Source organism: Leptonotus elevatus, chromosome 10 (genome assembly GCF_054856555.1).
Source record: "Leptonotus elevatus isolate MCC_2025b chromosome 10, RoL_Lele_1.0, whole genome shotgun sequence".
NCBI lineage: Eukaryota > Metazoa > Chordata > Actinopteri > Syngnathiformes > Syngnathidae > Leptonotus > Leptonotus elevatus.
The window spans coordinates 2,205,727-2,218,083 of record NC_141248.1 but is presented as its reverse complement, the minus strand read 5'-3'; the positions used below and the strand labels follow the sequence as shown (position 1 = coordinate 2,218,083).

Below are 12,357 nucleotides of genomic sequence, written 5' to 3'. Positions count from 1 at the left end.
GGGCATATGTTTTGCGCATTTTCAGTAAATTAGCTTAAAATTTTTGAAAAAATTGGATAGAAACCTGACTATTGAAACAAAGTTTAATAAAGACACTGTTGTGTTTAAATGTCTCTGGCGTGTTTAACTGCAGTTACAAATAGGTGTGTTTTCTGTATAAAAGTTAAAATGCTAAAGGAAAACATTGACTAAAGTGTCAATTTAGTTGACTAAAACTGTTCTTTATTTTTGTAAAAATGTGATTAAAACTAAAATACAATCAGATGACTAAATTATGACTAAAGCTTGAATTAATTTGAGTCAAAAGACGATAAAGCTAAATTAAAAAATGATTGTCAAAATTAACACTGTATGACAAAGATTGGACTAAACGATTGTAAATACTGTATAAAATTGCATCCATCGATCTTTCTTATGACCACTAAACTGTAGCTTCCATCTATTGGTCTGCCTTGTGCAAGGAACATTTTTCATGCAATGTGATATTTACTTTGAGGAAAGTAAAACAAATCCCATTTGAATGTTGCACTGTCATTTGCATTTGCAGCTCCAAAAACATGATGGCCAAGATGAGGACGTGCCTTCAAAGTGGAGATCAGAGGAGGAGATGGCAGCAGAAGCCTTCATCTTGAGAAGTCAAATTGGGAACTGTTAGATAATAAGATACATTTTTCTTCATGTTTTATTTGACTCTATCATTGATTGTATACATCCATCCTCTGTAGGACATCATGCGATCCACAGTCAGAAGGGACTGGAAAAAACGTATAAAGTTGAACATTACATGCAGTCATATCTAAAGGAGTTTTGTTTCATTACAAGGCTTGTGCGTGTTTCTTGAACCAAATAAAATGATGGAATGAATTAATTTGTCTGTCCCTTGTTCCAGAATTTTTTTGTTTTTCTTCTGTGTATAACACCTGGTCACAGTTTTATTTAGACCACATTTAAGTTTTTGAGTTCTAAAAAAAAAAATACTCTTAAGTTTTGATATATTTGTCATTATGTTTGTCCTAGTCCATAGTGAACCATAGTGACTTCATTTAACAAATAATTATTAAATATGTGTGTATGTAAACAGTGGTGGACAGTAAGGGCGAGCAAGGCTGAAACACTTTCAGAAGCACTGACCTACATTTATCGTGGGAACAATTGTGCTTATACTCACTGTAGAAAATGTTATCATTATAGTCACAGTCCACTTTTAAAAGTGTGCATGTTTATCCCACTATGGAAGCCCATAAAAAAAAATAAAAAAGGAGCCTCCCACACGGTCAGAGGCCTGTTTCCGCTAGTGGAATTAGTTTTTTCACTCAGAAGCCTATTTATGCCAGCGGATTTTTACTTGACCTTACTTGCGCAAACCAAGCAAAGTCTGAAACAGTTTACATGAAGACCATGTTGCACTCAACGGGAATTAAAATTGTATTGAATAATTGTACTTGACAACATGTATTATAATGATTGGGTTTGTAGTTTTATAGACCTATATGCGATAATTTCACGGTTTGTGAATCCACGTGTAAAATATTCTTCAATGATGAAGTCCATTATGGGCTGCAAAGCTTCGTCTGTCTCGCCCCCCCTCACGTTTTGGCTCTCCGTGTAAAACTTTATTTTTTTCACTCGATGGCGTGAATAGGCATCTGACAGTGAGGAAAAAAAGGGTAAAAAAAACAACTTTTTTCCCTCTATAGGCGAAAACGGGCCTCTGACAAGTGAAGAAAAAATATATTTATTTATTTTTACTGGCAGGAATGGGCTTCCATATCCTGCACCCATACAAACAAATCAGCCACTCTACTAAGGGATATTTTAAGAGTGAATCATGGCAAAAAGTGAAACAAAAGGAAAGAATGGCAACTTTTCAAAGACCAAAATTGAGATGCTTGTCATCAGAGAGGTGGAGATGAGCAAGAGATTATTGTTTGGTGGCCATGACAGGGCCACAACAAGAAACAAAATGTAGGGAGTACGAGGTAATTGTCGGACATGTAAGTCGATGCCAAAAAAAATAATTGTGGCTCATTGACAGAAAGTTGCTTCTACTGGTATGAAGAGAAGCAGCTTACATTGAGGGACACACAAATATAATTTGTCATCGAGAATGTAAGCGTTGCTGGCCTAATGTTGATGATAATAATGGAGGGAGGCATGGCTGAAAGCCATACAGATGAATCGGATGCACTGTTGAATATTAAGCTGCACATACAATACAATACAACATGTGAAAAAGCAATGATTAAATTAAAGAAGTGGTCTAATGTGTACTTCATTTCCAATCCAACTCCTACTCAGCGAGCGTTGGGAGCTGTACAAGGTTCAATTAAAAAAAATATTGACATGTGCACATATTTTGTCGTTGTTTAAATCTGTTCAATCTGTTGAGGAAGTGCGTAGTCTTATGACCCCTCAATGTTCAGTAGATCATCTGCCTGACTCTTTGACTGTGTTATACCTCCACCTGGTGGTCAAGGCGGCCACATCAGAAGAAGCAGCATTTAATTGCTGCAGTGTGACAAAAACGAATTCGTTTTCATTCTATTTAATTGTGTCAATACTTTTGTACTTTACATTCTGCTATTTTTCTCATTTCCTCATACACATTACACCATTTTTGTTGTTGGATTTTTTTTTAATGGCATTTCATTTATTTCAATGAGAAAAGATGATTTGAGCTATAACTGTTTCGGGTTACATCCATGGTCACATCACTAAACAAACTAAACTCATATTTCAAGGGCCAATTGTAGTTGGAATATGTACTTTATATGACAACAACAATCTATTAGGGACTGCATTGACCTCAAAGTTAATATAATATGGACCTCTTTGACCTTTTATTTGATGACCCCTGAACTATAAAGTGAAGTGTATAGCTGTCCTTTATGGTGTGTCTGGCTTTCAGTATAATACATTCCAATTTTATGGTGTGTTGATTGATGCTCTGTGTTATTTCCTGCTCAGTTTGAAAAGATGAATGAATGAATGTTTTTTATTTTTTTATTTACTGGTTCCATACATAACACCGAAAAGAAAACACAAACATCCTTTCGAACAAATCAATTATCCGAAAAAAGAATAGGTCGAAGCACCAGGCCTATCTGATACAGTCCCATGAATCACATTACAATTACAACACAACAAAATACTACATTCACATTGCAATTCCTAAATGTTAAAATTTTCATCAATGGCACTATAAGCATGAATTATTTTACATTTTAATATTTTCTTAAACCCCAACAGAGAAGTACACACAGCTTCAACGCATCATCAAGTCCTTTCCACAATTTTACACCCAAAACTGAAACACATCTGTTTTTCATGTTGGTCCTCATTTAACATTTCAAACATAAGCAAATCCCTTGCTTAAATTATAGTTTCCTTCTCTTAATTGAATGTAATTCTGAAATGAATACAAACAGGTAGGCTATTGTTTACTGCACGAAAATATATTTCCAGTGTTTTCAAATACACAATATCCATACATTTTAAAATACCAGAGCCTATAAATAATTGATTAGTGTAGTTTATTTAGTTGTTTGATGAACCTTATTCATTATTCTATCGCTAATTCGAATCACTTTTTTTTCTATTGGGTCTGTATTTGTTGTATATACATTTCCCCAAACTTCAGTACAATATGACATGTGAGGTAACAAAAAAGAAGCGTACAATATGAAGACCTTTCTCATTTATGAAATATTTTACTTTATAAAGAAGAGCCACTGATTTAGCTAATTTACGTTTAGTGTATTTTATATGTCGCTTCCAACACAGTTTATGATCAGCAATCACTCATACATAGCATACACCCAATTCACACTGCTTACGGCCGCCGCAAGGAATAGAAAGTGTTCGAGTCTGCGTGTCAATTCACACCAGCTACAGTGCGGTGCGTATGCGGTGCAGAAGGGATGCGGCGCTGCGGAAGTTTTCCGTAAGCGTTCTATTTTTTCCGGACGCCGCATGCGGATTTTAATGAAGCTTAAGTAATTACACGAGCCGGACAGGAAGTCGAGCGTCGGCATCATGGTAGAACCGGTATATTTCAAAATAAAACTGTTTGCAGACTCATTTTTTGGGGGAGGGAAGCTACATACCCAATAGCAAAATGTGGTTGAATCAATGTTGAAACATAGTTCAGCTTAAGTATTGAATCTACGCTGATATCTAAAGTTTAAATTATACAGAAAGTGCAAGGTTGATAAAATGTTGAGTCAATGTTTGCTTTTCAACCATAAATCGCAACATATCAATGTTGGTTCAACCACCGTCTAAATCTGAATCTACATGCATATTTTTGTGACCATCTGAGATGCGAGCTTCTCACCCTATCTCTAAGGTAACCTGCTACCCTGCGGAGCAAACTAATTTTGGCCGCTTGTATCCGGGATGTTGTTCCCGGATACAAGCGGCTTTGCACAAGGTGAAGTGGGTGACAGGAACATCAATATATGTGTGTGTGTGTGCGTGTTGTTGATGAACATAGGTGAGGGCAGGAACGTAGATTGACCGGTAAATCGAGAGCTTTACCGGCCACCAGACGCTCGCCTTCGAGCCCCACCTCCAGGCCTAGCTCCAGAGGGGGGCCCCGGTGACCCGCGTCCGGGCAAGGGAAACCAAGATCCAAAGTTTGCATTCTTCATTGGGGTCTTTTGAGCCATGCTTTGTCTGGTCCCTCACCTAGGACCTGTTTGCCATGGGTGACCCTACCAGGGGCATGAAGCCCCAGACAACATAGCTCCTAGGCTCATTGGGACACGCAAACCCCTCCACCACGATAAGGTGATGACTCACGGAGGGGATTGTCAATACAACTAAAGTTAAAAAAATAAAAATAAAAACATTACACACAAATAATAATAATAATAATTCCCCACAGCTAGTTTTAATTACAGCCTATTAGGGACACATAATGCAAGACTTGTAGCATAGAAATAATTTACAGTTATGGTTTGTACAAAATAATAGCTAATAATTTAGCTAATAATAGTTTCATGCCTGCTGATTTAGTACAAACCACTTGAAATAAAATGTGAACAGCTTTTTAAGATTTTTCAATTAAATTTACCTTAAGGAGCAAATCAAATTTAAAATGGGAGCTTTAAAAGTTGCTACTTGTTAACATGACTCTCTCTGGCCTTGACATCCAAGAGAGCAGAGAGATGCTTCCTTTGGCTGCTTGCTGTATAGCTCCTTTTCTTTTTTCCCTTTTCAGCTTCTCCTTTCTAAGCATTATGCTACAAATAGTAAATAAATAGACCAATTGCAACCAAACAGACCAAGGGCATGAGACTGAATAAGATTGACTGTTGTCATTACCAGAAGGCAAATGGGTATTTTTCACAGGCAATTAACAATTCCAAACATCCGCACATTTCTGATCTTTCCACAATGCAATATTAACATTGTTAACATTTTTACTGTTTTATTCTATATTTTAACTGTTTTGAATTTAGTTATAACTGTGTAGATATAGGTGTAATTATGTTAACTTAATATAGCTCGATGAATAATGTTTTTGATTGTTTTCTTATCTTTCTCTCTTGCCTGGGAAAGAGAAAAATAATAAGTTTATTTTCTATTATCTAAGGGAGTAGAGTTTGTAGGACTTTCTGTTCGGTCAAAGAAAGTCCAAGGACAAGCTAGTATACTGCTGTCGAAGTCTAATCTGATTTTGTACCTACGGGAACTTGATGAGGGAGGGGAGAGGCGATTTCCTGTGAACACTGTTTTTCAATAAATGTGCCGTGTGCTCGAGTTTGGGACACACACTTGGGACTGATCACTGTTTGGGTGACTTCATTTGTGTTATCAGAAATTTCTGAATAAACTTGCAAGAAACCCCTTCACCAGAATCTCAACTTGGATTTATTGGAACACGTAAATAAAGTACAAAAATATAGTGTACTTTAACAGTTACTCAATGCAAATGCTTCAACCACCAATGACGTATTGGATTGACTTTGCCTGTGACTACTAGCATAATACAAACAAGACACAAACGACAGTTCATCACATTTTGAAGTCAAAATAATCCCCACAAATCAAATTACAATGATCCAAAGTCCAGAGCTTTTCAAAGCACGGACCAGAGAGTTTCCTTTCACCGTCATATAGTTGTACCCTGTGATGGTCATCACGTTATCTATTATTGATGTAGCGTATAGCGTTAAACTAGCTAATTAGGTGCCCATTCGGCTAATTTATGCTCAGCTGTTTGCGCTACTTCACAACAAAATGAGTGTCGGTAGGGAATAGAGGGCAAACAAGCTAGGGCTAACAACAGTTAGGTTGGGTGTGTGCGCACGGGGCGCATATCGGGGCTTATTTTTCACCTACGTGTTTGATCGTGCAGCTTTTCTAAAAGATCAACATTGACCTGTCTTCAGTAAACTGTTTATTAAAACAAACAAACAAACAAAACAAACTTTCCATAGGGCACTTTTTTTGAGAGAGGGCAGAGGGGCAAGGGTGTCAGCACCACTCGGGGTCTGTGCACGCCAGTGAATGAAATTGTATTGTTTGTTTCCCCTTTATTCCAATCATTTTGTTGTGACATAGCTGTCTCATACAGCACAAACAACTGAGCATAGATTAGCTGAATGGCCACCTAATTAGCTAGTTTAACGCTATACGCTAAATCAATAATGATAACGTGATGACCAGCACATTGAAAAGCATTGGACTTAAGATCATTGTAATTTGATTTGTGGGGATTATTTTGACTTCAAAATGTGATGAACTGTCGTTATTGTTATAGTATATTTGATGGTTAGACCCAGGGCCTATGAGTAAGTAAACTTGTTAAAAAATAGTGACCGCCCCCTCCACAACAACAACTTCTAGACAAATACGCAGTCCTTCTGCATTCAAACATGGTGGATGAAGAGCAAGAGGAAAAATGCAGAAGGTATACCCCGGAGTTTGAATGTCTCGGAACTTGTACAAATCGGACTTCAACCAAAAAATCGGAGTAAAAAATCCCTCGGAGTTTGAACTCATTCTTGGAGTTCGAAAAACCCAAGCAAAGCAAGCTAAGCCTAAAGCAAGCATTAACATAGCATTTTTCATCCACTGATGCCATCGCCCCACAACAAAAAAGGTAAGGTATTTTTCATTGTTTAAATACTGTACAGGGTGTAAATGTAAAAAAACATAAATAGAAATTAAAATAGGAAATTTCTGTTTTGGGAGCTTGGGAACAGATTCATTGCATTTACATTAGTTCCTATGGGGAAAAATGTTTCGGAGGTTAAACAATTCGGACTTTGAACACTTCGCAGGAACAAATTATGTTCAAACTCCGAGGTACCACTGTATATTGTTTTTTCTGCGTATTTCATCCTTTACAATAAGTAGGAGGTTAAATGCTCAATAACAGCATGTGGTGATTGTCTTTTTTGTCTTTGGTGCGTGCGTTTTTATCATGCTCGTTCTTGGGTTGTGTTATTAGGTCATATTTTTAGGTTTATATCTTATTGTGTCATAATCTTGAAATACATTTTGTGTCTCATCTAGAATAATCGCGGTGCTGCATTCCACACAGCGAATAATAGTGAAGACTGGAACAAAGTGGGAGCTCATGCTTACCATGGATGATCACACATTTTCATGCCATTGTTGTGCCGTAAAGCCCCAGTTTGCATATCTTAACGTTGCAGTGGGACAATGATATTGAAAAACAACACAGTCAAGGTCTACTACCAGTCCCTCCAACAAAGAAGGTGCTCATGTTCTTGTGGTACATGGTCAACCAAAACAGTGTCCGTGAAATCTCTGACAAGTTTGACTTGTCACAGTCCACAGCGCACAGAATCATCTTACAAGCGCTTAACATTATGTCCACAGTAGTTTCATATTTCATTCACTGGCCAAATACTTGTGAGAAAGAGCATCTGCTGCAGCTTTTCACCGTCTCTGCGGCCTCAGTGGTGTCAATGGTGCAATTGATGGATGCAGTGGCGTCTCTGGCATGAAAAGTTGAGTGGGGCACAAAAGTGGGCACTTGACATCCATAAGCAGCAAAGCCTACACAATAAATTCTAATTCAATTCAAGATAACAATCCGGTGGAAAAGCGCTATATAAATGAAGTAGCCTACTATTTATTCATTGTTTTACAAATTAAGCCTATGAATTAAACCTTCTAATGGTTCAAATAATGCTACTCACCAGTGCTGTTCATTCAGCTCAGTTTAGCTTAATTTTATTTTCAATTGGCCAGATTTGTTGCTTCAAATTCAGCACATGGAAATGTTTTGCTGAAATTACTAAAAAAGTGTGCTGTCCACAAGCTGTGCTGCTATAAGGTGGTCACTCTTGCAAAATCTTTCCTCTATTTGCCACCACGGTATCACAAGCTTCCTTCATAAAACTTCTTCTGCAGTGTTTTTCCCCTCCGTTTCTTCAGCGCTGTCTTTTTCTCTTGAGTGATGACATCATCAACAATTAAATCTGCTTATTTCATATTGTTGGCATGCTATTACGTATAGTCTTTTTTTTTCTTCACTCACTCACACAAACATGCACACATACAAATATGGTTGTCCCAGGCGGGGAAGTGATCCCACGCCAACCTGCATCGTTGGCAAGTGACGGTTCCACTCCACCACCTGGAGCCCACGCATAGTCTTTTTGCTCCTGATGAAAACCAATCTAGCTTTCAGGTGTATACTGCCATTTGCCAAAACTGAGTGTGTGTTGATTGGGTCTGGACGTCACGTGACATCAGTCCTGTATTTTTAATTGGATGATAAGCCCAGTTAATGTAGCCCGATGGCTGTCTATTGAGAGCAGCTTTGGACATGCGCAATATGATTTGAGTGGCTCATCCACTTAAACAGACACTCATGGGCCGGCCCTATCAGTCCTGTTTAGAAAGTTAGACCATTGAACATGGCTTTGTATTATACATGTTTATAACAAAAGTACCTTACGAACATAATTGGTATTTATTTGAATATTCTTGATAAAATTTCATAAATTATTAGCTATAAAGAAGACCATGATATATGCATAGTGCTCAACAGCGCCATCTGGTGGAGCCTGGCCCCAAATGCAGAGAAGTCACTGGATGGATGCCAAATCAGGGTGAAAAGGCCGCCAATAAGAGGAGGAGACTACACGAACCGCAAATCTTTTTATTCTGTGCTCCTTCAGGCAATTGTAGATGACAGCGGGCGATTTATAGACATTTTTGATGGACCACCAGGGAAGGTCCATAATGCCAGGATGTTGAGGGCATCAGACTTCTATAAAACATGGCAGGAAAAGGTGGGTAACAGTAGCTTGCTTGGAAACAGTGCCTACATTGGACAGGCATTCCCTTTTGCCATCACTCCCAAGCGTGACAATGGGGCACTAACTGAAGATGAGGCATTGCAGAACTACAGGATCAGCCGTGGCAGGGTGGTTGTGGAGCAAGCCTTCGGAAGGATGAAGTGCAAGTGGAGGTGTCTACGTGATCTGCAGAACACCCGGATGATGCAGTTGTGATGGCCATATTGGCGATGTCGGGGTGGAACGTGAGTGGTTGAGGAATGGTGGACCCAAATGCAGGGAAACAGGAATCAAGTGCAATGCGTGGAACTTTAATTAACCACAGGGAAAAAGGTGAGCAGATAACTTTGACTTGATGGGACGTGACTGGACGGGTCGTCATGCCTTGGTGGGACGTGACTGGACTGGTCGCCATGACTGGACGGCTTGACTGGACAGGATGTGAGTAGACTGGTTGCCTTGACTTGCCTTGCTGTGGAGTGACTTGACTTGGCTAGGGCTATGGATTTTTGGCTGTGACAAGGACGACTTGGCTGTGACGAGGGTGACTTGGCTGTGGCGAGGGTGACTTGGCTGTGGCGAAGACTTGACACATAACAAAGGCAATGCACCCACACCAACTGGACAAACACAACAGACTAAATACACCAATACTAATGAGACCCACCTGGGGAAGGGAAGACACACACAGGTGGACGTGGTTAGACATAACGAGACAAGGGAAGAAACCAGGAACACAAGACAAAAATCACCAACCACAGACAAAATCACCAACCACAGACAAAAACAACAAAAACACCCATAACAAACCAAAACCCAACCCCCACAGAACCGAAAAATGACAGGTGGCTTGTTTTCTGCACAACATGTGTATAGATGCTTGAGCGGTCTGCCAAGAACACCCAAATGGATGCCCAAGTCAGGCAAATGAAAATGAGTAAAGGACACACAGCAAATGTCACGAGCCCATGATACTTAATAAAAATGATACAAAAAAAATTCTATATATAGGTATAAATAATACACTGTTATCATTGCTCATGCCTGACAATAAATATTGTACTCAACTTAACTGTCCCGTCCCTTCTTATTTACGACAATTACTCCAGGTAGAAATAACAGTTTAATAAAACACTCAAAAAACAATAAAGGTTTGTAACAATAAATGGAACAATAAAACGTTTTTCTGGTAGTGAATGTAAACAAAATGTAATGTATAAAAGAAAAGTGTCAAGTGATAGTAACAATGTAGTTCAAATCAGTTCACGGTGTACTGTATACAAATATTGCACATAAATGATAAATTTTGGGTTTGGTCATCACCTAGCAGCAGAGGAAGGGAGATGACTATGCCAAAAGTTGCACTTAAAGTTTTTCAATCAGTCGACCCATCAAGTTCTCAAACCCTTGCTGGGCTGACTTGACTTGGTTTAAAAATTCTTAATGGCGCATTTGTGCCTCATCATGGCGCCACTTAATGGCCACGTCTTTCTCGCTGAGGAACTGGAGGAGGTAATTCTTTTCGTCGCTTATGAGGTGTTCTAGTTATTGGAAGAGGTAGCCTCTCGGGATGACGCAACACCTGGAAGTCCAAGGACTCTTGGCTCGTTGACTTCCATGCCAGCTGATGTGTCAAGCACTAGAAAGTCAATATCATGATACCCCCCCCCCCCCAATGGCATCCATTTCTGAAAAAAAAGAAAGCTCATAGTTTATTTATTTTCCTGTCGCCTTGTTATTGTCTTTAACTTTTTTATACCCATCAATTAGTGTGCTCCACTTCCTGGCAACCTTATCAGGGTTAAAGGAGTCCGGGAATTTCCTCCTGAGCTTTTCTGTAGTTTTTTTCCACAGGTTCTTCTTATTTGACCGCACAGATTTAAGACGAGAGTTAAGTTATTTTAATCTCTTTGGGAGACCATCTGCTTCAGTCTCCATGTGTTGGCGCAACAGGTCGATTAGGAACAGTGTCTGTTCCTTATTGAATCCATTCGCAGGCACAGAAGTAGATGGTGAAAGGGTATCATTCTCCTTGAAACCCACTAAAATACACATTAAAAATAGGCTATTGTACATTGTGTCATTTAAATCAGTATAGTTTATTTTCTATTTCTTCTAACCTGTTGTGATGTGGCTGTCCTCAGCCATAATGCGGTTTGCCACAATGGTGCAGTCTTCATTGATGTAATACGTTTCTGCATCTACTGCTGTCTGGTACAAAGGACCAGAAAATGGTGTCCTTCTCAGGGGATCCAGGAACAGCCCACTATTGTTGTCCATATAAATTGGAGGGGGGTAAACTATTACATTACAGCTATGTCCCTCAGAATTTTAATATATTTAAAATTATCTGAACTAAACTACTATTACAACAAAATTATATGTCACCGGCTCTGGCAAAAGGGTCCTCATGTGCCAAAAAATCAAAATTGAGATATTATTCAAATTCTGCACTTAATTCCCTTTAAAATGATATATAATACATGGCCGTACCTCAAAAATTTACAAAGTTACAGCAATTTTAATGTTGGAAGTTTGAAATCCCTAGTTTTGAGAAAAACTGGTATAAAAGTTTGGTACTTGCATATTTCAAATGTCCATAGCAACCAGTACCTTAGGAAAAAAGATATAAACCTGAAATTTTTAGGAGGTGTTAAAATATCAGTGGAAAGTAAATTCCAATCGCAGGTAAGGCCATTTGAACCCTTTACAAGTTTTGGAAGTTTGACCTCAACAGATGAAATCAGCCTCAACTTTGAAGATCACATGAAGCTTACAACTCAGCTTCTGAGGCATCAGCCAAAGTTTAGTTATTTTATTGTTGCTCCTTGTATTTCGTGGTTTAAATGAGGTCATAATACCGAATTGGGAAATTTGATTTAATAATTTTGTGTGAATTAAAAGATTATTTGCAATTTTGTGTAGCCTGTGACAAGTACGTTTATTGATAACATCATGGATGGATGTTATGTCTCAAATGCTTTTGGTCACATGCATAAAGAAAATGAAAATGTTATGATGGTTCAACAGAGGTTAGTTCACCCCCTCACCACCGAACGTAATACAAAGG

General features: G+C 38.6%; 1 protein-coding gene across 3 annotated transcripts in view; it reads left to right on the top strand.

The window, feature by feature from the left end:
- The window catches only part of fhit (fragile histidine triad diadenosine triphosphatase), a 187,398-nt gene extending 186,534 nt beyond the window's left edge, over positions 1-864 (top strand). For all 3 annotated transcript variants that reach the window (XM_086087400.1, XM_086087401.1, XM_086087402.1), the window contains one exon: positions 548-864. In XM_086087400.1, coding sequence (XP_085943526.1) covers positions 548-655 — 108 coding nt within the window. In that variant the 3' untranslated portion in view covers positions 656-864. The remainder of the gene's footprint in view (positions 1-547) is intronic.
- The last annotated feature ends 11,493 nt before the right edge of the window (positions 865-12,357 follow it).